At 45.0% G+C, this 23,436-nt stretch overlaps 1 protein-coding gene across 1 annotated transcript in view; it reads right to left on the minus strand.

Annotated features, from left to right (window-relative positions):
- The window catches only part of psmd13 (proteasome 26S subunit, non-ATPase 13), a 52,693-nt gene that overhangs the window by 6,911 nt on the left and 22,346 nt on the right, over nt 1-23,436 (minus strand). The window contains exons 5-10 of the mRNA XM_063061530.1: nt 21,436-21,479; nt 21,210-21,296; nt 11,867-12,038; nt 8,199-8,278; nt 6,305-6,430; nt 5,790-5,852 (exon numbers count right to left, since the gene is read on the minus strand). Coding sequence (XP_062917600.1) covers nt 5,790-5,852; nt 6,305-6,430; nt 8,199-8,278; nt 11,867-12,038; nt 21,210-21,296; nt 21,436-21,479 — 572 coding nt within the window. The remainder of the gene's footprint in view (nt 1-5,789; nt 5,853-6,304; nt 6,431-8,198; nt 8,279-11,866; nt 12,039-21,209; nt 21,297-21,435; nt 21,480-23,436) is intronic.

The raw sequence follows: 23,436 nt of genomic DNA on the forward strand, positions 1-23,436 counted from the left end.
TGGCAGATATAATAGTATTGGAAATGAATGATAATGCATTTTGGTAAAATTAACAATAGTGTGGACTATTATCTAAATCAGCGGTCCCCAACCACCGGGCCGCAGAGGATGCGCTACCGGGCCGCGAGGAAATGTTATGATTTGGCGATAGGAGTCAGCTGCACCGTTCCTCATTCCCTGTCACGCCCACTGTTGAGCCATTACGCATGCGAGGTCATTACCCGTGCGTCATCCACGTCAGCGCGGGAAGGAGATCAACTCCTCAAGCTTGCAAATGATGGCGGGCTGAAAAGTATGTTTGACATAACAACTCTGCCAGCATTCTGAATCAAAGTCAAGGCTAAATATCCTGAGATAGCCATGAAAGCACTGAAAACATTGCTTCCATTTCCAACATATCTCTGCAATGAATGCAACGAAAACTAAATTGCGGAATAGACTGGACATAAGGAACCTCCTTCGAGTATCGCTGTCTCCCATCACCCCTTGATAGGACCGTCTTGTTGCAGAAAAACAAGCCCAGGGCTCCCACTGATTCAGCGATATTGGTGTGTTGCAATGATCTTATATGTTCATACGAGGAAAATATGTGCTGCATGTTTAATATCCAAAAGATACTTAAAATGTTATGATGCTATTGACTTATATAACTATATAACAATTACAGCACGGAAACAGGCCATCTCTGCCCTTCTAGTCCGTGCCGAACGCTATTCTCACCTAGTCCCACCGACCTGCACTCAGCCCATAACCCTCCATTCCTTTTCTGTACGTATACCTATCCAATTTTTCTTTGAATGATAATATCGAACCTGCCTCTACCACTTCTACTGGAAGTTCATTCAACATTTACTTCAAGCTCCCCTCGTCCTCCCCTGATAATTGACTTATCACTATATTCATGCGAGGAAAATATGCGCTGTGTTTAATATTAAATTCGTTAGATAAACCCTTTTAGAAACGAAATTGAGTGTATTAGCTAATTACCATCTATATTGCGGTCGTGATTAACACCCCCCACCGAACAGAATCGCCAAAAACGATTTGAAGAAAAAAAATCGCACACGCATGCGCAAGTTACGCATGCGCAAGTTACGCATGCACAAGTTACGCATGCACACTGGTGCCCGCGCAAGGCTTCATGGTCATTGTAGTCTTTTCTGGGTAAACCCAGCGTATTTGACTGCTACTCTTGTCCGTTGGCAACCCCCCCCCACCACCCCCGCCGGTCGGCTGGTCCGCAAGAATATTGTCAACATGAAACCGGTCTGCAGTGCGAAAATAATTGGGGACCCCTGATCTAAATGGGGAGAAGGTTCAAACAGCAGAGGTGCAGAAGGATTCGTGCAAGACTCCCAGAAGGCTAATTTACAGGTTGAGTCTGTGGTAAAGAAGGCAAATGCAATATTGGCATTTATTTCAAAGAGAATCAGATATAAAAGCAAGGAGATAATGCTGAGCGCTTATAGGACACAAGTCAGGCCACACTTGGAGTACTGTCAACAGTTTTGGGCCCCATATCTCAGAAAGGATGTGATTGTCATTTGAGAGAGTCCAGTGGAGGCTCACGGGGGTGATTCCAGGAATGAAGGGGTTAACACATGAGGAGTGTTTGGCAGCTTTGAGCCTGGACTCACTGGAATTTGGGGGGGGATCTCACTGAAACCTACCTAGTGTTGAAAGGACCATAGAGGGTGGATGTGGAGAGGATGTTTCCTATGGTAACATGAATGTAAGGAAGGAGAAGCCAATGATTGGGTACAACTGCAGACACAGCAAAGAGTTAAGCTGTAACACAGAGGCAAAATTCATCAGAGCAAGGAATGCAGGAATGCAGACTGTATTTAAATGCACGTAGCATTTGGAATAAGGTGGACAAACTCCTGACAAATTAGAGATTGGTTGGTATGACACTGTGGGCGTCACTGAGTTGTGGGTGGAAGAAAGTCATAGTTGGGAGTTTAACATCAAAGGATATATTTGTATCGAAAGGATGAGCAGAAAGGCATAGGCGGTGGTGTGGTTCTATTGGTAAAAGATGGAATTACAACTTTAGAAAGAGGTGACATAGGGTCAGAGAATGTTGAATCTTCATGGGTGTAGTTAAGGAACTGCAAAGATATTTTAAAGATCATTTTCGCCACCCACAGCTCCAATCTGCTAATTAGATTTGCCAATGACACAACATTGATTGGCCTTATCTCAAACAATAATGAGGCGGCCTACAGTGATATCAAGAAAACAACCTCTCCCTCAAAGTCGCAAAAACAAAGCAGCTGGTTGTGGATTACAGGAGGAATGGAGACAGGCTAACCCCTATTGACATCAATGGATCTGGGGTTGAGAGGGTGAACATCGTTAAGTTCCTCGGCATCCATATCACCGAGGACCTCATCTGGTCTTATACACACCAGCTGTGTGGTGAAAAAGGCACAACAGTGCCTCTTTCACCTCAGATGGATGAGGAAGTTTGGTATGGGCCCCCAAAACCTAAGAATTTTCTACAGGGGCACAATTGAGAGCATCCTGACCAGCTGCATCACTGCCTGGTGTGGGAACTGTACCTAAATCACAGGACTCTGCAGAGAGTGGTGTGGACAGCCCAGTGCGTCTGTAGCTGTGAACCTCCCATGATTCAGGACATTCACAAGAACAGGTGTGTAAAAAAGGCCTATAGGATCACTGGGGACCCAAGCCAGCCCAACCACAATACATCCCAGCTGCTACCATCCAGGAAGCGGTACCGCAGCATAAACGCCAGGACTAACAGGCTCCGGGACAGCTTCTTCCACCAGGCCATCAGACTGATGAACTCACACTGATTTGAGTGTATTTCTATATTACATTGACTGTTCTATTTATTATAAATTATTATAATTTACTATGATTGCACACTTAGATGGAGACGTAACGTAAAGATTTTTACTCATGTATGTGAAGGATGTAAGAAATAAAGTCAATTCAAATAAGGGCTTCAAATAGTAGTCAAAATGTGGGGTTGAGATTGCAAAGGGAGCTGGAAAAGGTATGTAATATGGGATTGAGAAAATCAGGTTGGTGTTGGATCGCAAGAGAGGGAAATTGTTGAACGTCTATGAATGGCTTTTTAGAGCAGTTTGTGCTTGAGCCTACTTGGGGAAAGGCTACCTTAGATTGGGTGTTGTGTAATAACCCATATTTTATTAGCTTATCGTAAGATTCCTTAGGAGGCAGTGACCATAATTTGAGAGGGAGAAGCACAAGTCACATGTATCAGTATCACAATGGAATAAAGGGAATTATAGAGGCATGAGAGAGCAGCTTGCCCAGATGGATTGGAGGGGGATACTGGCGGGATGATGGCAGAGCAGAGGTGGTTGAAGTTTCTGGGAATAATTCACAAGGCGCAGGATAGACATGTCCCACAAAAGAAGTAGTTCTGAAATGGGAGGGGTAGGCAACCATGGCTGACAAGGGAAGTTAAGGACTGCATAAAAGCCAAGGAAAGGGCATATAGGGTAGCAAAAGTGAGTGGGAAGTTGGATGCTTAGGAAGCTTTTAAAATCCAACAAAAGGCAACTAAAAACGCACTCTTACAGTATATAAAGAGTAAAATGGAAGTGAGAGATGATTTTGGATCACTGGAAAATGATGCTGGTGAGGTAGTAATGGGGGGACAAAGAAATGGCAAGATGAAATGATTAAGTACATTGGTTCAGACTTCACTATAGAAGACACTAGCTGTATGCCAGAGGTCCGTGAGTGTCAGGAAGCAGGAGTTGGTGCCATTGCTATTACAAAGGAAAATGTGTTAGGCAAACTGAAAGGTCTTAAGGTGGATAAGTCACTCGGACCTGATGGACTACATCCCAGAATCCTGAGAGAGGTTGCTGAAGAGATAACAGATGCATTGGTCATGATCTTTCAAGAATCACTGGATTCTGGCATGGTCCCAGAGGACTGGAAACTTGCAAATGTCACTCCACTCTTTTAAGAAGGGAAGAAGACAAAAAAGGAAATTATAGGCCAGTGAGATTGATGTCAGTGGTTGGGAAAGTGTTGAGAGTCCATTATTAAGGACGAAGTTTCAGAATACTTGGAGGCTAATGATAAAATAAGACAAAGTCAGCATGGATTCTGTGAAGGGAAATCTTGCCTGACAAATCTGTTGGAGTTCTTCAAGGAAGTAACAAGCAGGGTGGACAAAGGAGAGGCAGTGGATGTCATTTACTTGGATTTTCAGAAGGCATTTGATAAAGCGTCTCACATGAGGCTGCTGAACAAGTTAAAATCCTGTGGTGTCACAGAAAAGATACTGGCACGGATAGAGGAATGGCTGACAGACAGGAGGCAGTGAGTGGGAATAAAGGGGTATTTTCTGGTTGGCTGCCAGTGACTAGTGGTGTTCCTCAGGAGTCAGTATTGGGACTGCTGGTTTTCACATTGTTTGTCAATGATTTAGATAATGAAATTAATGGCTTTATGGCAAAGTTTGTAGATGATACAAAGATAGGCGGAGGGGTAGATAGTGCTGTGGAAGCAATGTGATTGCAGCAGGATTTAGACAAACTGGAAAATGTGGCAGATGGAATACAGTGTTGGGAAATGTATGATAATGTATTTTGGTAAAAGGAACAACACTGCAGACTATTTTCTAAGTGGGGAGAAAATTCAAATATCAGAGAGGCAGAGGGACCTAGGAATCCTTGTGCAAGACTCCCACAAGGTTATTTCACAGGTTGCATCTGTGTTAAAGAAGGCAAATGCAATGTTGACATTGTCAACAGTTTTGGGCCCCATATCTTAGAAAGGATGTGTTGTCATTGGGTAGAGTCCAGAGGAGGTTCATGAGGATGATTCTGGGAAAATGAAGAGGTTAGCATATGAGCAGCGTTTGGCAGCTCTGGGCCTATACTCACTGGAATTTAGAAGAATGTAGGAAAATCTCATTGAAACCTACCAAATGTTAAAAGGACTAGATAGGGTGGATGTGCAGAGGATGTTTCCCTTGGTGGGGGTATCCAGAACTAGAGGGCACAGCCTCAAAATTGAGGGATGACCTTTTAAAACAGAAGTGAGGAGGAATTTTTTTAGCCACAGAGTGGTGAATCTGTGGCACGCTCTGCTACAGACTGCGGTGGAGGACAGCTCCATGTGTACATTTAAAACAAATGTTGATAAATTCCTGATTGGTCAGGTATCAAGGGATATGGTGAGAAGGCAGGTGGTTAGGGTTAAGTGGATCCAGGATCAACCATGATGAAATGGTATAGCAGACACGATAGGCTGAATAGCCTAATTCTGCTCCTATACCTTATGGTTTTAAGGTGGGCTGAAAGGCCTGTTTCTATGCTGTATAACGTCATGACTGACTTGGTTCTATCCACGAGGAACTTTGTCAAATGTCAATATGGACAGCATCTACTGTCTTACCTTCTCAAAACACTCATCCAAGTTTATATGACGTTACACCCTACAATGGTATTCCAAGTGCTCTTACATCCTAGCCCAAAAGTTCTTCCCAACAGCTTCCCTCCCACTGCCTTGAGTCTCACTGGCCTATAATCTCCTGGATTATTACTATTAACCTCCTGAAATAAAATAACAGTACTAAAACACAAGAGATTTTAAATGCAAAACAAAATAAATAGACATTAAAAAACAATTTAAGTGAAATAGAGGGTTATGTGGGATGGAAAGCTTCGATTGATAGGTTAAAATGTTAGCATCGTTCGATGTTTATGGTTTTCCTCCACCATCACAGGCAATAACAGAGGTTGAACGGGGCTGGGGGGAGTTTGTTCACTCACCTCCATCAGACATAGCAGTTGGATTTTCTCCATCAGCCGCAGTTCGTTAGCCCTCAGGTCCGGCTGCAGACACATGACAGTCAGACTGTTCATCAGTAACCTGCCGAATTATCCTGCCCACACCATCCCCAGTCACACATCTCCTCCGAATCAGTCTCTCCTCCACACACCAACCACCAGCTCCACGTGATCCATTTCCGCAGCCTCCTGCAACAACGACCCAGCTTTTCTCCGACCTGTCCCGGCCAACCATGTGCACAGCCCTACCTACCTCCCCAACCTCCCACCTTCGGAGCCACAGTCCTGCCAAACCAACCTGCCTCCTGACCATCCCTCTCCATGTGTCCCACCACTCCAAACCACTGGCCCACACAGCCCTGTCTCCACAACATGGCGCCTTCTCAATCTCCACCCACTGAACAGGTATCCCATCCATATCCCACCTCTAGTGCTCCCCCCATTATCCACCGACCCCTGTCCCACCCACAAACATCTCCTCCCCCAGAATATCCCACCTGCTGCCCCCAGGATGTCTTCAGAGCCTGGAACTTCTCCACGTTGCCACTGTTGAAGGCATACAATGTATCGATCAGCCACTGCTTGTCGGTGCTCCGGAGCGATTCCAACACAGGATGCATCAGCTGGAGAAGGTCACAGGACAATCCAGTGTCACTCACACACAACAACACAGTTATAGACAGTTAAACACTTCCCACCCGGAGACGCTCACCGGGTAAACTGCCCCACCCAGAGACGCTCACTGGGTAAACTCCCCCACCCAGAAACACTCACCGGCTAAACTCCCCCACCCAGAAACACTCACTGGGTAAACTCCCTCACCCACAGACCCTCACCGGGTAAACTCCCTCACCCAGAGAAACTCTCCAGGTAAACTCTCCCACCCAGAAACACTCTCCGGGTAAACTCCCTCACTGGGTAAACTTCCTCACCCAGAAACACTCTCCGGGTAAACTCCCTCACCCAGAGACACTCATCGGGTAAATTCCCTCACCCAGAAACCCTCACCGGGTAAACTCCCCCACCCAGAGACGCTCTCCGGGTAAACTCCCTCACCGGGTAAACTTCCTCACCCAGAAACACTCTCCGGGTGAACTCCCTCACCCAGAGACACTCACCGGGTAAACTCCCTCACCCACAGACGCTCACCTGGTAAACTTCCCCTCACCCAGAGACGCTCTCCGGGTAAACTCCCTCACCCAGAGATTCTAACCTGGTAAACTTCCCCTCACCTAGAGATGCTCTCCAGGTAAACTCCCTCACCCAGAGACACTCACCAGGTAAACTCCCTCACCCACAGACGCTCACCCGGGTAAACTCCCTCACCCAGAAACACTCTCCGGGTAAACTCCCTGGCCCAGGGACGCTCTCCGGGTAAACTCCCTCACCCACAGACGCTCACCCGGGTAAACTCCCTCACCCACAGACGCTCACCTGGTAAACTTCCCCTCACCCAGAGACGCTCTCCGGGTAAACTGCCCCACCCAGAGACGCTCACTGGGTAAACTCCCCCACCCAGAAACACTCACCGGCTAAACTCCCCCACCCAGAAACACTCACTGGGTAAACTTCCTCACCCACAGACGCTCACCGGGTAAACTGCCCCACCCAGAGACGCTCACTGGGTAAACTCCCCCACCCAGAAACACTCACCGGCTAAACTCCCCCACCCAGAAACACTCACCGGGTAAACTCCCTCACCCACAGACCCTCACCGGGTAAACTCCCTCACCCAGAGAAACTCTCCAGATAAACTCTCCCACCCAGAAACACTCACCGGGTAAACTCCCTCACCCAGAAACACTCTCCGGGTAAACTCCCTCACCCAGAGACCCTCACCGGGTAAACTCCCCCACCCAGAGACGCTCTCCGGGTAAACTCCCTCACCAGGTAAACTTCCTCACCCAGAAACACTCTCCGGGTGAACTCCCTCACCCAGAGACGCTCACCTGGTAAACTTCCCCTCACCCACAGACGCTCTCCGGGTAAACTCCCTCACCCAGAGACTCTCACCTGGTAAACTTCCCCTCACCTAGAGACGCTCTCCAGGTAAACTCCCTCACCCAGAGACACTCACCGGGTAAACTCCCTCACCCAGAAACACTCTCCAGGTAAACTCCCTGGCCCAGAGATGCTCTCCGGGTAAACTCCCTCACCCAGAGACACTCACCTGGTAAACTCCCTCACCCAGAGACTCTCACCTGGTAAACTTCCCCTCACCTAGAGACGCTCTCCAGGTAAACTCCCTCACCCAGAGACACTCACCGGGTAAACTCCCTCACCCACAGACGCTCACCCGGGTAAACTCCCTCACCTACAGACACTCACCGGGTAAACTCCCTCACCCACAGACGCTCACCTGGGTAAACCCCCTCACCTACAGACACTCACCAGTTCCCCGAAGTTGTAGACACCTTCACCCAGCAGTCCCGCCAGTCCCAGGGTGAACGCTCGCTCCTGGTGCTCGGCCACTACAGAAGGAGGAAGGAAGGATTACAGCTGGGATCAATAGGTTGAAAGAGCTCGCACTGAGGAACTATTGATGAAACAGGGTGAGGTGTTCTCCCCATGCACTGCCGAGTCCCCTCCTCATCCAATAGCGCAAGGGCTCCCCTGCACATGGGCCACAAACTCAAGCCTTGACCACAAGTTGGAGGGTGGGAATTAAAGTTAAATATCAACAGCATTTGTCGCTCATACATCAAGGCATGCAGCACAACGTGTGGTTTCCAGTCAAAGACCAACACAGTACAACGAACCTAATTCTCCTACTATATGTTATGGTCTTATAGAATGGGACTGGGAGATACACGGCCAAGAGCTGAGGACCTGCGGCCTCACTCCTGGCACCACAGGAGCTGATCTGGACATAGCAATCAGACCCGTTATATCTGCCAAAGTACCATACTGTCATAGGGTTCCCAAGGACAAGAATTCAACTAATGTACTTCACTCGGTAAGAAAAAGCTGGGATTTACATCACAAGACTTAGAAGAAGAATTAGGCCATTTGGCCTATCGAGTCTGCTCCACCATTCAATGATGGCTGATCCTTTTTCCCCTCCTCAGCCCCACTCCCCGGCTTTCTCCCCATAACCTTTGATGCCATGTCTAATCCAGAACCTATCAAGCTCTGCCTTAAATACGCCCAACGACCTGGCCTCCAAAGCTGCCTGGGGTAACAAATTCCATGAATTCACCACCGTCTGGCTAAAGAAATTTCTCTGCATCTCTGTTTTAAATGGAAGCCCCTCTATCTTGCGGCTGTGCCCTCTTGTCCTAGATTCCCCCACCATGGGAAACATCCTTTCCACATCTACTTTGTCTAGGCCTTTCAACATTCAAAGGTTTCAATGAGATTCCCCCCTCATCCTTCTAAATTCCAGCAAGTACAGATCTACAGCTATCATACATTCCTTGTATGATAGCCCTTTCATTCTTGGAATCGTCCTTTTGAACCTCCTCTGGACCCTCTCCAATGCCAGCAATCTTTTCTTAGATGAGGAGCCAGAAACTGTTCACAATACTCAAGGTGAGGCCTCACCAGGGCCTTATAAAGCCTCAGCATCACATCCTTGCTCTTGTATTCTAGACCTCTTGAAATGAACGCTAACATGGCATTTGCCTTCCTCACCACCGACTCAACCTGCAAGTTAATCTTTAGGACTCCCAAGTCCCTTTGCATCTCAGATTTTTGGATTTTCTCCCCATTTAGAAAATAATCTACACATTTATTTCTTCTACCAAAGTGCATAACCATGCATTTTCCAACATTGTATTACATTGCCATTTTTTTGCCCATTCTCCTCATCTGTCTAAATCCTTCTGCAGCCTACCTGTTTTCTCACTACCTAGCCCTCCACCCAATCTTTACATCATCTGCAAACCTGGCAATCCAGCCATCTATTCTTTCATCTAAATCATTTATATACAGCATAAAAACAAGCGACCCCAACATTGACCTCTGCGGAACACCACTATTTACTGGCAGCCAATCAGAAAAGTATTCCCACTCGCTGAATCCTACTAATCAGCCAATGCTCTAAGCATGTTAGTAACTTTCCTGCAATACCATGGGCTCTTAACTTGGTAAGCAGATTCATGCGTGGCACCTTTCAAGGCCTTCTGAAAATCCAAATAAACAACATCGACTGTATCCCCTTTATCTATCCTACTGGTAATCTCCTCAAAGAATTCCAGCAGGTTCATCAGGCAAGATTTTCACTAAAGGAAACCAAGCTGACTTTGTCCTATCTTGTCTTGTGTCACTAACTACTGCTTAATAATGGACTGCACATCTTCCCAACCACTGAGGTGAGGCTAACTAATCTATAATTTCCTTTCTGCTGCCTTCTTCCTTTCTTAAAGACTGGAGAGACATTTGCAATTTTCCTCTACTTTGACACCTTACCAGAGTCCAATGATTTTTGAAAGATCATTACTAATATCTGCACAATCTCTACCGTTACCTCTTTCAGAACCCTAGGGTGCAATTCATGTTGTCCGGGTGACTTATGTACCCTTAGGTCTTTCAGCTTTCGACCACCTTCTCCCCTTGTAATAGTAACTGCACTTACTTCTCTTCCCTCACACCCTTCAACATTTGGCATACTGCTAGTGTCTTTCACAGTGAAGACTGATACAAAATACACAGTTAGTTCATCTGCCATCTCCTTGTCCCCTGTTATTATTTCTCTGGCCTCATTTCCTAGCAGTCCTATATCCACTCTCATCTCTCTTTTACTAGAAAAAACTTTTACTATCCACTTTTTTGCCAGCTTGCCTTTCAGATTTCATCTTTTTTCCTTTGAATGATTTTTTAGTTGCTCTCTGTAGGTTTTTACAAGCTTCCCAATCCTCTGTCTTACCACTAATTTTTGCCTTATTATATGCCCTCTCTTTTACATTAATTGACTTCCCTTGACAGCCACACTTGTACTATTTTGACATTTGAGTATTTCTTTGTTCTCAGAATACATCAGTGCTGCTCTTCTGTCAACCCTGCCAGCATCTCTTTCTAACTTACTTTGGCCGACTCCTCTCTCATACTACTGCAATTTCCTTTACTCAACTGATATATGCTATGTCAGACTTCAATTCCTCCCAATCAAATTTCTTCCATAGTGATTAATTAATCAATCTGGTTATCAGTGGTGGGCATGATGGGGACTGGTTAATAGAACAGTTAGAATAAAACAGGTAACTTTCCCTTTGGCAAAGGGGGATTAACACTGAGATTCCAGTCGCTACAACCATTCCACTAATTCAAAAGAGGATAAGTGTAAAAAATATACCAAGCTGGGAAACAGTGAGTGGTGAGAACTCAGTGAAGCTTCAGGAGGGTACAGATAGGCTGGACAAGTGTGGATACTGGCATTCAGAGAGATCTCAGTATCCCTGTTTGCAAATTAATGAAAGTCCACACACAGGTGCTAAGTTACCTGTAGAGCAGAGAGGCTGAATACAAGAGCATAGACCACACCTGGAATACCGTGTACAGGTACGACCTGTCCATGGAAGGAGATACTGTGATGAATGGTGAACAGCCAAGATTCATCAGATGCAGACAGCTCAGACAGATTGCACTACACTCAAGTTTGCAAAGTCTGAGAGATGACAAAATTCCGAGATCACAGGAGGGAGGTGGGGGACATGGTTGAAAAATTCGGCTCGGACTCAAAATGACCACTTGGCCATTCACCACCAGAAGCTGGCATACTTTTAGAATTCTCTAGTCAGGATGTGTGGGGAAGCTCGGTCACCAAATACACTCAGGTCAGAGCAGTAGTTATTGACGTTGAGGAAAGCAATGAAAATGGTTTAGTGTAGGAAAGTGGTTTTATTGAATGATGAAGCAGACTCCAGGATTGATGGAAAATCTCCCGTTTCTGCTGAGGGGGAGTTTGCATTACCAGACAGACAGACTGTACCCAGAATTTTAGATCTTCCTAAATGAACAGGTGAAGGGCCGCAGCTGGGGATTAACTGCAGTGTTACCTTTTTCATAAGCCCAGCAGGATCAATATCAAATCTGCAGCAAGACTTCCTTGCCATCTTTACCTGGAAGATCTTTGATGTCAATGCAGCCCAGAAACCTCAGGGCATCCTTATAGTAGGAAGCGTAGTTTCCAACGATCTGATAATACTTGCTGGAGAGATCATAGAAGCGCCCGTGAACTGAAGTGATCCCTGGGAGGTTGGTGAGCATCTCATCTACCTCCTCAATTGTTTTCTGGAAAGAAACCAGTAAGGGTTATAGCCATCACAGAAACACTTTTGTTTTATAATCCTGCTCGAGCTCTCAGTTATTCATTCAGCAGTCTCTTGAATTTAAAAATCACTTACAAAGGATAATTGGCAGGTCAGGTTTTTGGGCTACACTCCTGAACTGTGGACCTCAATATCTAAATCTGGCAGACTCAGTTGAACTTTTTAACACGCCAGCTCAAAACCAATTTATTTAACCTTGCCTTTAATTAACATCTTTTTGTCTTTAATTTTTATGTTGGCACTTAATCCCATTGTAAAGCACATCGTTTGTATAAAAAGCGCTCTATAAATAAGTCATTATTGTTCTTATTCTGAAAAACACGTACATCTGGGCAAAATGGCACCAGTGACCAATGCAAATAACAACGACGTCCTGCAGACTGTTCACAAAACTACTACTTCTTCTCCTTTGTAATATACTTCTACTACTGATCTGCATGCGACTGGACCCTGCAACTTTACATTTTGATAGTGTATTTTTGGGCTGATGAGCGATCCGGCACTTTTGCTGTCTCCAGGGGAAGTCGGTGTGGTTGAGAACGAAGTGAGCGCGAACCTGTGACCAGCTCTAATTCTCGGCCAACTCACCAATTAAAGGGTTGAGCAAGATTGAAAACAATGAGGACGAGCACCGTCTGCCTGCATTGGACTGGTTTCCCTCGTCCTCTCACTTGCTGCGGCTGCAGCAGGTGCCTTGGGTCTTGGGCAAGGTTTGATTAGCGTGCTTTGTGGATTGGACTCATTTTTAGAGAACTGCGCAGCTCATGTTATATGTGTGTCTTTTTTTAACTGCTATTTTGAGCGATTTTGATTGGGGTGGACAGCCTGAAGTCAAAACAACACAGCATTAAATTGAACTGGACTGAACTAAACTGGACATTCCTAGACAGTTTCAAGGACCCTGCAGTTTGATATTTGATATTCTGTGTATTATTCATTCATTTTTTACCGCCTGCACGATTTGTTCTTTTTTGCATGTTGGGTGTTTAATGTTTTCTTTGAACAAGTTCCATGTTTCTTTGTTTCATGGCAGTCTGCGGGAAGACAAATCTCAGGGTTGTTTACTGCATACATACTTTGATAATAAATGTACTTTAAATCCTTGTGCTGTGACAACAGGAACAAAAGAACAACAAACTGTCAGTTTAAAGACCAAATGCTGGGAGGACAAAGGGTTCCAAACATTCATAAGTTAGATGGGCATACGCAACAAAACCACACACCTTGGGACACGTACCCCAATTAAAGCTGCCTCCGACTCTTCTCAGAACCAGGGCAGGAATTGAATCCTGTAAAAAGCACCATCCTGCCCTTCCCAGAATGTGGTTGAATTCTGGTACTTGTGATAATGGAGAATTCTCTCAAACACTTTCCAACGCCTTCTCTGCTAAGCACACTTGACAACACAACTCTTGCTCCAACACCATCGCTGAGTCTGCCCCACCACAGTGAATGAAGCTGCGGCAATTCTCTGTGTTTTTGCTTTCAATTTTCAACATCTTGCTGTCCAATACCCTTTCCAGTCAGTATACTGAGTGACCACTAAACAAATCCCTCCACTTCATCATTCAGGGATTTCAGACACTTTGCACCCTTCAGTTCACCATTAATCCATTACAAATCCAACACTCATCAAACCCTACAGGACTGTTAACCTTCCAAATAGTAGAAGCAGAAAAAGGCAAGCTGAAGATGAGATGTATTTGTCACACATACATCAAATCAAACAGTGAAATACATCGTTTGCATCAAATTAAATCAGTGAAGGAATGTCGCATGGCAACACAGAATGACAACAATTCACTAACCGTAACCACACATCTCATATGGGAGGAAACTGGAGCACCCAGAGGAAACCCATATGGCCACAGGGAGATGGTACAAGCTCCTCATAGAGTGCTGAGAATTGAACCCCCATCTTACAGCAAATGCTGTAGTGTTACACTCACCACTACAGCAACATAGAAACCCTACAACACAATACAGGCCCTTTGGCCCACAGAGTTGTGTCCAGCATGTCCCTACCTCAGAAATTGCTAGGCTTACCTATAGCCCTCTATTTTTCTAAGCCCCATGTACCTATCCAAAAGTCTCCTAAAAGACCCTATCGTATCCGCCTCCACCACCATTGCCGGCAGCCCATTCCACACACTCACCACTCTCAGAGTAAAAAAAACTTACGCCTGACATCTCCTCTGTACCTAATCCCCAGCACCTTAAACCTGTGTCCTCTTGTGGCAACCATTTCAGCCCTGGGAAAAAGCTTCTGACTATCTACACGATCAATACCTCTCACCATCTTATACACCTCTGTCAGGTCACCTCTCATCCTCTGCCGCACAAAGGGGAAAAGACAAGCTCACTCAACCTATTCTCATAAGGCATGCTCCCCAATCCAGACAACATCCTTGTAAATCTCCTCTGCACCCTTTCTATGGTTTCCACATCCTTCCTGTAGTGAGGTGACTAGACTGAGCACAGTACTCCAGGTGGGGTCTGACCAGGGTGCTATGTACCTGCAACATTACCTCTCGGCTCCTAAATTCAATTCCACGATTGATGAAGGCCAGTACACCGTATGCCTTCTTAAACACAGAGTCAACCTGCGCAGATGCTTTGAGTGTCCTATGGGCTCAGACCCCAAGATCCCTCTGATCCTCCACACTGCCAAGAGTCTTACCATTAATACTATATTCTGCCATCATATTTGACCTACCAAAAGAACCACTTCACACTTATCTGGGTTGAAATCCATCTGCCATTTCTCAGCCCAGTTTTGCATCGTATCAATGTCCTGCTGTAACCTCTGACAGCCCTCAACACAATCCACAACACCTCCAACCTTTGTATCATCAGCAAATTTACTAACCTATCCCTCCACTTCCTCATCCAGGTCATTTATAAAAATCATGACGAGCAAGGGTCCCAGAACAGATCTCTGAGGCACTCCACTGGTGACCGACCTCCATGTAGAATATGACCTGTCTACAACCACTCTTTGCCTTCTATGGGCAAGCCAGTTCTGGATCCACAAAGCAATGTCCCCTTGGATCCCATGCCTCCTTACTTTCTCAATAAGCCTTGCATGGGGTACCTTATCAAATGCCTTGCTGAAATCCATATACACTACATCTACTGCTCTTCCTTCATCAATGTGTTTAGTCACATCCTCAAAAAATTCAATCTGGCTCGTAAGGCACGACCTGCCCTTGACAAAGCCATGCTGACTATTGCTAATCATATTACACCTCTCCAAATGTTCACAAATCCTGCCTCTCAGGATCTTCTCCATCAACTTACCAACCACTGAGGTAAGACTCACTGGTCTATAATTTCCTGGGCTATCTCTACTCCCTTTCTTGAATAACAGAACAACATCCGCAACCCTCCAGTCCTCCGGAACCTCTCCTGTCCCCACTGATGATGCAAAGATCATTGCCAGAGGTTCAGCAATCTCCTCCCGCACCTCCCACAGTAGCCTGGGGTACATCCGATCCGGTCCCAGTGACTTATCCAACTTGCTGCTTTCCAAATCACGCCATCCCAAATCATGCAGCAGTTCAAGTAGAGAAAAAGAGCAAGAATTAGCTAATAGATGTTCCCCCGTGCCATTCCATGACTGACTCCACACTCCCCATCCCCCTGATCCTCCATCGACACCACACTCCTGATCCACTTCCACCCTCCATCACTGATATCACACTCATCCCTCCTCACCCTCCATCAGACACCACACTCATCCTGACCGTCCATCACCGATATTGCACTCATACTTCCTCATATGCCTTGATGTGAAACTCCATCTGCCATGTTACCATGTTCAGAGTCTGCCCTGAACGGCACGTTCCATACACTAAGTGCGTCACCCATGGGTCTAGCAAAGATCAGCCAGCCAGACAGACTAGCAAGTTTCAGTGACATGCCCTCATTTTTCCAAACCTTTCATGCTTGTTAACAAATTTTCATTATCCCAATCCCACCTGTTTGCATGCCATCTTTTTATACGAACCTTATCAATTATCTTTCGAAAAGCAAATACACCAGTTTTTTCTCATCTATTCTGTTGTTGCATCTTCAAAAAATCCTCTGTAGGTTCACCAAACACGATCACCCTTTATAAATCTACAATCACTTTGTTTATTCCAGACATTTTCCCAAGTGTCATGGCTGATCTGACCATGAACTCATCACCACCTACCTGCCTTTTCCCCAGAACCCTTAATTCCGCTACTTTGAGACTTTTTTTTACTGTGCCCATGGTCTGCTCTTTATCAAATTACGGTATTGCTTTGCACTGTTGTAACTATATGTTATAATTATGTGGTTTTGTCAGTTTTAGTCTTGGTTTGTCCTGTGTTTCTTGTGATATCATTCTGGAAGAACATTGTATCATTTTTTAATGCATGCATTTCTAAATGACAATAAATGAGGACTGAGTGTCCTCATAATCTAATCTAATCTAATCTATGCAAAAATCTATCCAACCTTGTTTTAAATATATTTACTGAGGTAGCTTCCACTGCTTCATTGGGCAGAGAACTCCTCAGATTCATCACTCTCTGGGAAAAGCAGTTCCTCCTCATCTCTGTCCTAAATCTACTTCCCTGAATCTTGAGACTATGTACCCTAGTAGTAATCTCACCTACCGGTGAAAACAACTTTCCTGCCTCTATCTTATCTATCCCCTTCATAATTTTATGAGGGGTGATTGATAAGTTCATGGCCTAAGGTAGAAGGAGTCAATTTTAGAAAACCTAGCACAATTATTTTTCAACATAGTCCCCTCCTACATTCATACACTTAGTCCAGCGGTCTTGGAGCATACGGATCCTTCTTTGTAGCAATCGGTGTCTTGGACCTCCAGAAGTGGTCCACAGCATGGGTCATTGATAAGTTCGTGGACTAAGACAGACCATGAGTTATACAGCTTTCGTTACATGCCTGTGCAGTTCAACTCTTTGAGTGAGCATGCAGAAAGTTTGAGGTTAATAACCCATCTTCTTCTACCTTAGGCCACGAACTTATCAATCACCCTTGCTGTGGACCACTTCTGGAGGTCCAAGACACCGACTTCTACAAAGAAGGATCCGTATGCTCCACGACCGCTGGACTAAGTGTGTACATGTAGGCGAGGACTAGGTTGAAAAATAAATGTGCTAGGTTTTCTAAAATTGACTCCTTTTACCTTAGGCCACAAACTTATCAATCACCTCTCATAAAATTATGAAGGGGATAGATAAGATAGAGGCAGGAAAGTTGTTTTCACCGGTAGGTGAGATTACTACTAGGGTACATAGCCTCAAGATTCAGGGAAGTAGATTTAGGACAGAGATGAGGAGGAACTGCTTTTCCCAGAGAGTGATGAATCTGAGGAGTTCTCTGCCCAATGAAGCAGTAGAGGCTACCTCAGTAAATATATTTAAGACAAGGTTGGATAGATTTTTGCATAGATTAGATTAGATTAGATTATGCTGTCCCATGATCCTCTCGTATCCCTTTTGCCTATCACCTGTCCAGCTCTTGGCTCCATCCCTCCCCCTCCTGTCTTCCCCTATCATTTTGGATCTTCCCCTCCCCCTCCAACTTTCAAATCTCTTACTCACTCTTCCTTCAGTTAGTCCTGACGAAGGGTCTCGGCCTGAAACGTCAACTGCACCTCTTCCTAGAGATGCTGCCTGGCCTGCTGCGTTCACCAGCAACTTCGATGTGTGTTGCTTGAAAAATAAATGTGCTAGGTTTTCTAAAATGGACTCCTTCTACCTTAGGCCACGAATTTATCAATCACCCCTCGTGTATGTTTCTATAAGATCTCCTCTCATTCCAGCAAGTAGTCCCAGGCGACTCAATCTCTCCTCAAAGTCTCACGCCCTCATCTCTGGAATATCACCTCCAAAGCCAGTATGTTCTTCCTCAAGTAAGAAGACCTGAACTGCATGCAGTACTCCAGGTGCAGCCTCACCAATACCCTGTACAGTTGCAGTATAACCTCTCTACTCTTAAAATTCAATCCCTCTAGCAATGAAGACCAACATTCCATTTGCCTTCTTGATAGCCTGCTGCACCTGCAAACCAACCCTTTGTGATTCATGCACAAGCACTCCCAAGTCCCTCTGCACAGCAGCATGTTGCAATTTTTTACTATTTAAATAATAATCTGCTCTTTCATTTTTCCTTCCGAAGTGGGTGACCTTGCATTTACCAACATTGTACTCCATCTACCAGACCCTCGCCCACTCACTTAACCTATCGATATCTCTCTGCAAACCTAAAAATAACCGATCTATTTCCTCCCACAGATGCAGCTCAATCGCTGAGTTCCTCTAGCAGTTTGTGTGTTGCTCCATTTCCAAGTACACTGGATGCAGATTATCAACCCTGGGTATTTATTGCTTTCAGTGCCATTAATTTCTCTAAGCGTGGGCATGTGGCCAAGTGGTTAAGGCATTGGACTAGCAACCTGCCGAGAGAACGTGTTGTGTCCTTGAGCAAGGCACTTAATCACACATTGCTCTGCGACGACACTGGTGCCAGGCTGTATGGGTCCTAATGCCCTTCCCATGGACAACATTGGTGTCATGGAGAGGAGAGACTTGCAGCAAGGCAACTGCTGGTCTTCCATACAACCTTGTCCAGGCCTGTGCCCTGGAGAGTGAAGACCTTCCAGGCACAGATCCATGGTCTCACAAGACTAACAGATGCCTTTAATAATTTATCTAAAACTGATTTTAACTTGACACCAATTCTCATTAACTGCTGTCACTTCTTACTTACCTATTATAAATCTCCTGTTCAAACTTCTGTGTGTGAATGTGTTATTGCTGAGTAAACAGCACCTGAGTAGATGCTGTTGATGGCACCTTCCAACACTCTGGTAGAGGTGACATTGATAGGGTGAGTGGATTTCTCCTACTTTTCTACACAGGAGATACCTAGGCAGTCTCCAAGGTGAACCAGATCAACTAGACTAGAAACACACCAAATTCTGAAGCACAAATTTTCAATTTGACATCTGGGATGCTGTCTGGTTCCACAAACATTGCTGTATCTCGTACACTCAGCAAATTCTCAATATCCCACAGGTAATTCGAAAGTGCTGGAAAACCACATTTCTGGAGAATCTACATGGAATGGATTACACTGGGAAATCAACAGAGAGTATCAAATTGATTCAGGGAACATTGTGGTTAAGGGTCAAACCTGAATGGTGGTTTAGAAACTTACTCCTACAGTATCCTTCGCTCCTGCAGAGCATAGGTATAACCCCTGACCTCTAACTACTTAACCGTTAATCTCACTGCTTGCTGGTCCATCAGAGAACCAGCAAGAGGATAAGATTTGAGAGAATAGGGCCAATCGAATGTGACAGTGAAAAAGTGTGTATGGAACCGGAGGAGATAGCAGAAATACTTAATGAATACTTCGCTTCAGTATTCACTACAAAAAAAGGACCTTGGCAATTGTAGGGATGACTTATAGCGGATTGAAAAGCTTGAGCATGTAGACATTAAGTAAAAGGATGTGCTGGAAATTTCGGAAAGCAACAAATTGGATAAGTCTTTGGGTCTGAACGATATGCAACCCAGGCTACTCTGAGAGGTGAGGGATGAGATTGCTGAGCCTCTGGCAATGACCTTTGCATCAGCAATGGGGACACAAGAGATTCCAGAGAATTGGAGGGTTGCAGATATTGTTCCCTTATTGAAGAAAGGGAGTAGAGATAGCCCAAGAAATTATAGACCAGTGAGTCTTACTTCAGTGGTTGGTAAGCTGATGGAAAAGATCTTGAGAGGCAGGATTTATGAACATTTGGAGAGGTATAATATGATTAGGAATAGTCAGCATGGCTTTGTGAAAGGCAGGTCATGCATAACGGGCCTGACTGAATTTTTTGAGGATGTGACTAAACGTTGATGAAGGTAGAGCAGTAGATGTAGTGTACATGGATTTCAGCAAGGCATTTAATAAGATACCCTATGCAAGGCTTATTGAGAAGGTAAGGAGGCATGGGATCCAAGGGGACCTTGCTTTGTGGATCCAGAATTGGCTTGCCCCACAGTGACTGAAGACACGTCATATTCTGCATGGAGGTCGGTGACCAGTGATATGCCTCATGGATCGTTTCTGGGACCCTTACTCTTCGTGATTTTTATAAATGACCTGGAGGAGGAAGTGGAGGGATGGGTTAGTAAATTTGCTGATAACACAAAAGTTGGGGGTGTTGTGGATAGTGTGGAGGGCTGACAGAGGTTCCAGCAGGACATCGACAGGATGCAAAACTGGGCTGAGAATTGGCAGATGGAGTTCAACCCAGTTAAGTGTGAGGTGGTTCATTTTGGTAGGTCAAATATGATGGCAGGATATAGTATTAATGTTAAGACTCTTGGCAGTGTGAAGGATCAGAGGGATCTTGGGGTCCGAGTCCATTGGACACTCAAAGCTGCTGCACAGGTTGACTCTGTGGTTAAGAAGGCATACGGTGCATCGGCCTTCATCAACCGGAGGATTGAGTTTAAGAGCTGAGAGGTAATGTTGCAGCTATATAGGACCCTGGTCAGACCCCACTTGGGAGTACTGTGCTCAGTTCTGGTCGCCTCACTACAGGAAGGATGTGGAAACTATAAAAAGGGTATAGAGGAGATTTAAAAAAGATGTTGCCTGGATTGGGGGGGCATACCTTATGAGAATAGGTAGAGTGAACTTGGCCTTTTCTCCTTGGAGCGGCGGAAGATGAAAGGTGACCCGATAGAGGTGTATATGATGATGCGAGGCATTGATTGTGTGGATAGTCAGAGGCTTTTTCCCAGGTCTGAAATGGCTAACGTGAGAGGGCACAGTTTTAAGGTGCTTGGAAGTAGGTGCAGAGGGCATGTCAGGGGTAAGTTTTTTTTTTACGCAGGGAGTGGTGAGTGCGTGGAATAGGCTGCCGGCGATGTTGGTGGAGGCGGATACGATAGGGTCTTTTAAGAGACTCCTGGATAGGTACATGGAGCTTAGAAACATAGAGAGCTATGGATAACCCTAGGTAATTTCTAAAGTACATGTTAGGCACAGCATTATGGGTCGAAAGGCCTGTATTACGCTGTAGGTTTTCTATGTTCTATGTTTCTAGAATAGAACGGTCTTTTAATTCTACCTTTGTCACCGGCAGATCACCAACATTTAACTTCAATGCCCCAATCGCTGTTTTGCACAGAATCACTGCCTCATCACTTGATTTGACCTAAATAAAGACAAATCAGCAAACTAAATAAAAAACAGATTTTCCACGGTAAAATTAATACAACTGAAATCAAAGCACAAATTAAATACAATTGATTTACACACAGAAAAATCAATATAATGGGAGTCAAAGCACTGACCTTTTCTTTTGTTTTTTCCAAAAACGTTAAAGCCACATTCGGATCTACAATTAAACGAAGCACATCAGCAGGCATCCGAGGAGAGCAATAGCTATTGATCAGGATAAAGAAAATCCCCAAAGTACAACTCGCAGTTGTGTGATGCTGTTAATGCAGTACTGACCATCCCTAAACATTCCATAGCAGCACATTAAACATTTACTATAATTCATAACATATTCTAATATAAAAGATGCTATAATATATAGATCGTAGAAGAGTAGAGCACAGTGCAGGCCCACAATGTTGTGTTGACATCTTAACCTACTCTAAGATAAATGTAACCTTTCCTTCACACATAGCCCTCCATTTTTCTATCATCCATGTGCCAAACTAAAAGTTTCTTTAATGTCCCTAATGTATCTGCCTCTACCACCACCCCGGCAGCATGTTCCATACACCTTCCATTCTATGTAAAAAAACATACCTCTGATATCCCCCTATACTTTCCTGCAAATACTTTAAAATTATGCCCCCTCATACTAGCCATCTCCGTCCTGTGAAAAAGTCTCTGGCTGTCCTTTCAATCTATGTCTCTTATCATCTTGTACACATCTATCACGTCACCTCTCACCCTCCTTCGCTCCAAAAAAACAAAAGCCCTAACTTGCTCAACCTATCCTCCTACGATCCTCTCTAATCTAGACAGCATTCTGGTAAATCTCCTCTGCCCCTCTCTAAAGCTTTCACGTCTTTCCTATAGAGTAATAGAGATAACCCTGGGAATTATACACCAGAGCACCTACACAAGACAATACTCCAAGTGTGATCTTACCAGGGGTTTATAGAACTGCAATATTATCTCGCGGTTCTTAAACTCAGTTCCCGACTAATGAAGGCCAACAAAGCATACACCTTCTTAACAACCAAATCAACTTGCACTGCAACTCAAGATCCTGCTAGTCCTCCACACTAAAAATTCTGTCATTAACCCTGTACTCTGCTTTCTACAACTACTTGGAACCACAAGATCTGTACCTTATGGGCTCACAAACTTGTGGCTGCAAACATGGGAAATCCATAATTCCTCCAAACCTGGAAAGGTACAGATCAATCAGAAAACAAACTTGGATCAAGGTCACTGGTGAAAAAATGCCTCGTTCCATTACTGAAGTGGAAGGTGCTGAGGATGAGTGCTGACACCCCCACCTGTCAAAATCCCAGTGACAGCCCCCCCTTCACCCACCTGTCCGAGTCCTTGTGTAGTTTCCACGCTTCACCCACCTGTCCGAGTCCTTATGTAGACTCCCCCCTTCATCCACCTGTCCGAGTCCTTATGTAGACTCCCCCCTTCATCCACCTGTCCGAGTCCTTATGCACCACTCCCCCCTTCACCCACCTGTCCAAGTCCTTATGTAGACTCCCCCCTTCACCCACCTGTCCGAGTCCTTATGCACCACTCCCCCACTTCACCCACCTGTCCAAGTCCATCTTCAGACTCCCTGCTTCCTCTACACTACCTTTCCCTACACCTATCTTCATATTGTCCACAAACCTGGACAAAATTTCCAAATCATTGACATGTAACATGAAAAGAAGTGGTCCCAAAACAAACCCCTTAAGAACACACTAGGCACCAGCAGCCAACCAAGAAAAGCCCTCTTTATTCTCACTCTTTGCCTCCTGCCAGTCAGCCAATCTTCTGTTCCGTGAAGGGAGAAACCCATCTAAAGTTCAAGGGCCCCTCACTGGACTGTTTTTGAGAGAAAACAAACTAAAGTTACAGAGAAGGAAAGGGAGGATTGTGACATTATGGAAAGGTAGATGGATGGGAGAGATATAGAGGGCTAGGTCCAGATGTAGGTTCATAGAACTAGGCAGAATAATAGTTCAGACCAGATGGGCTGAAGGGCCTGTTTCTGTGCTGCAATGTTCTATGTCTCTAAGGTGAGTGAGGGATAGACAAAATAAAGGGAATGTCACTGATAGGATGGGATCAGGGTTGCCATGCAGGTTGGTGGC

Source organism: Mobula hypostoma, chromosome 11, assembly GCF_963921235.1.
Source record: "Mobula hypostoma chromosome 11, sMobHyp1.1, whole genome shotgun sequence".
Taxonomy (NCBI): domain Eukaryota; kingdom Metazoa; phylum Chordata; class Chondrichthyes; order Myliobatiformes; family Myliobatidae; genus Mobula; species Mobula hypostoma.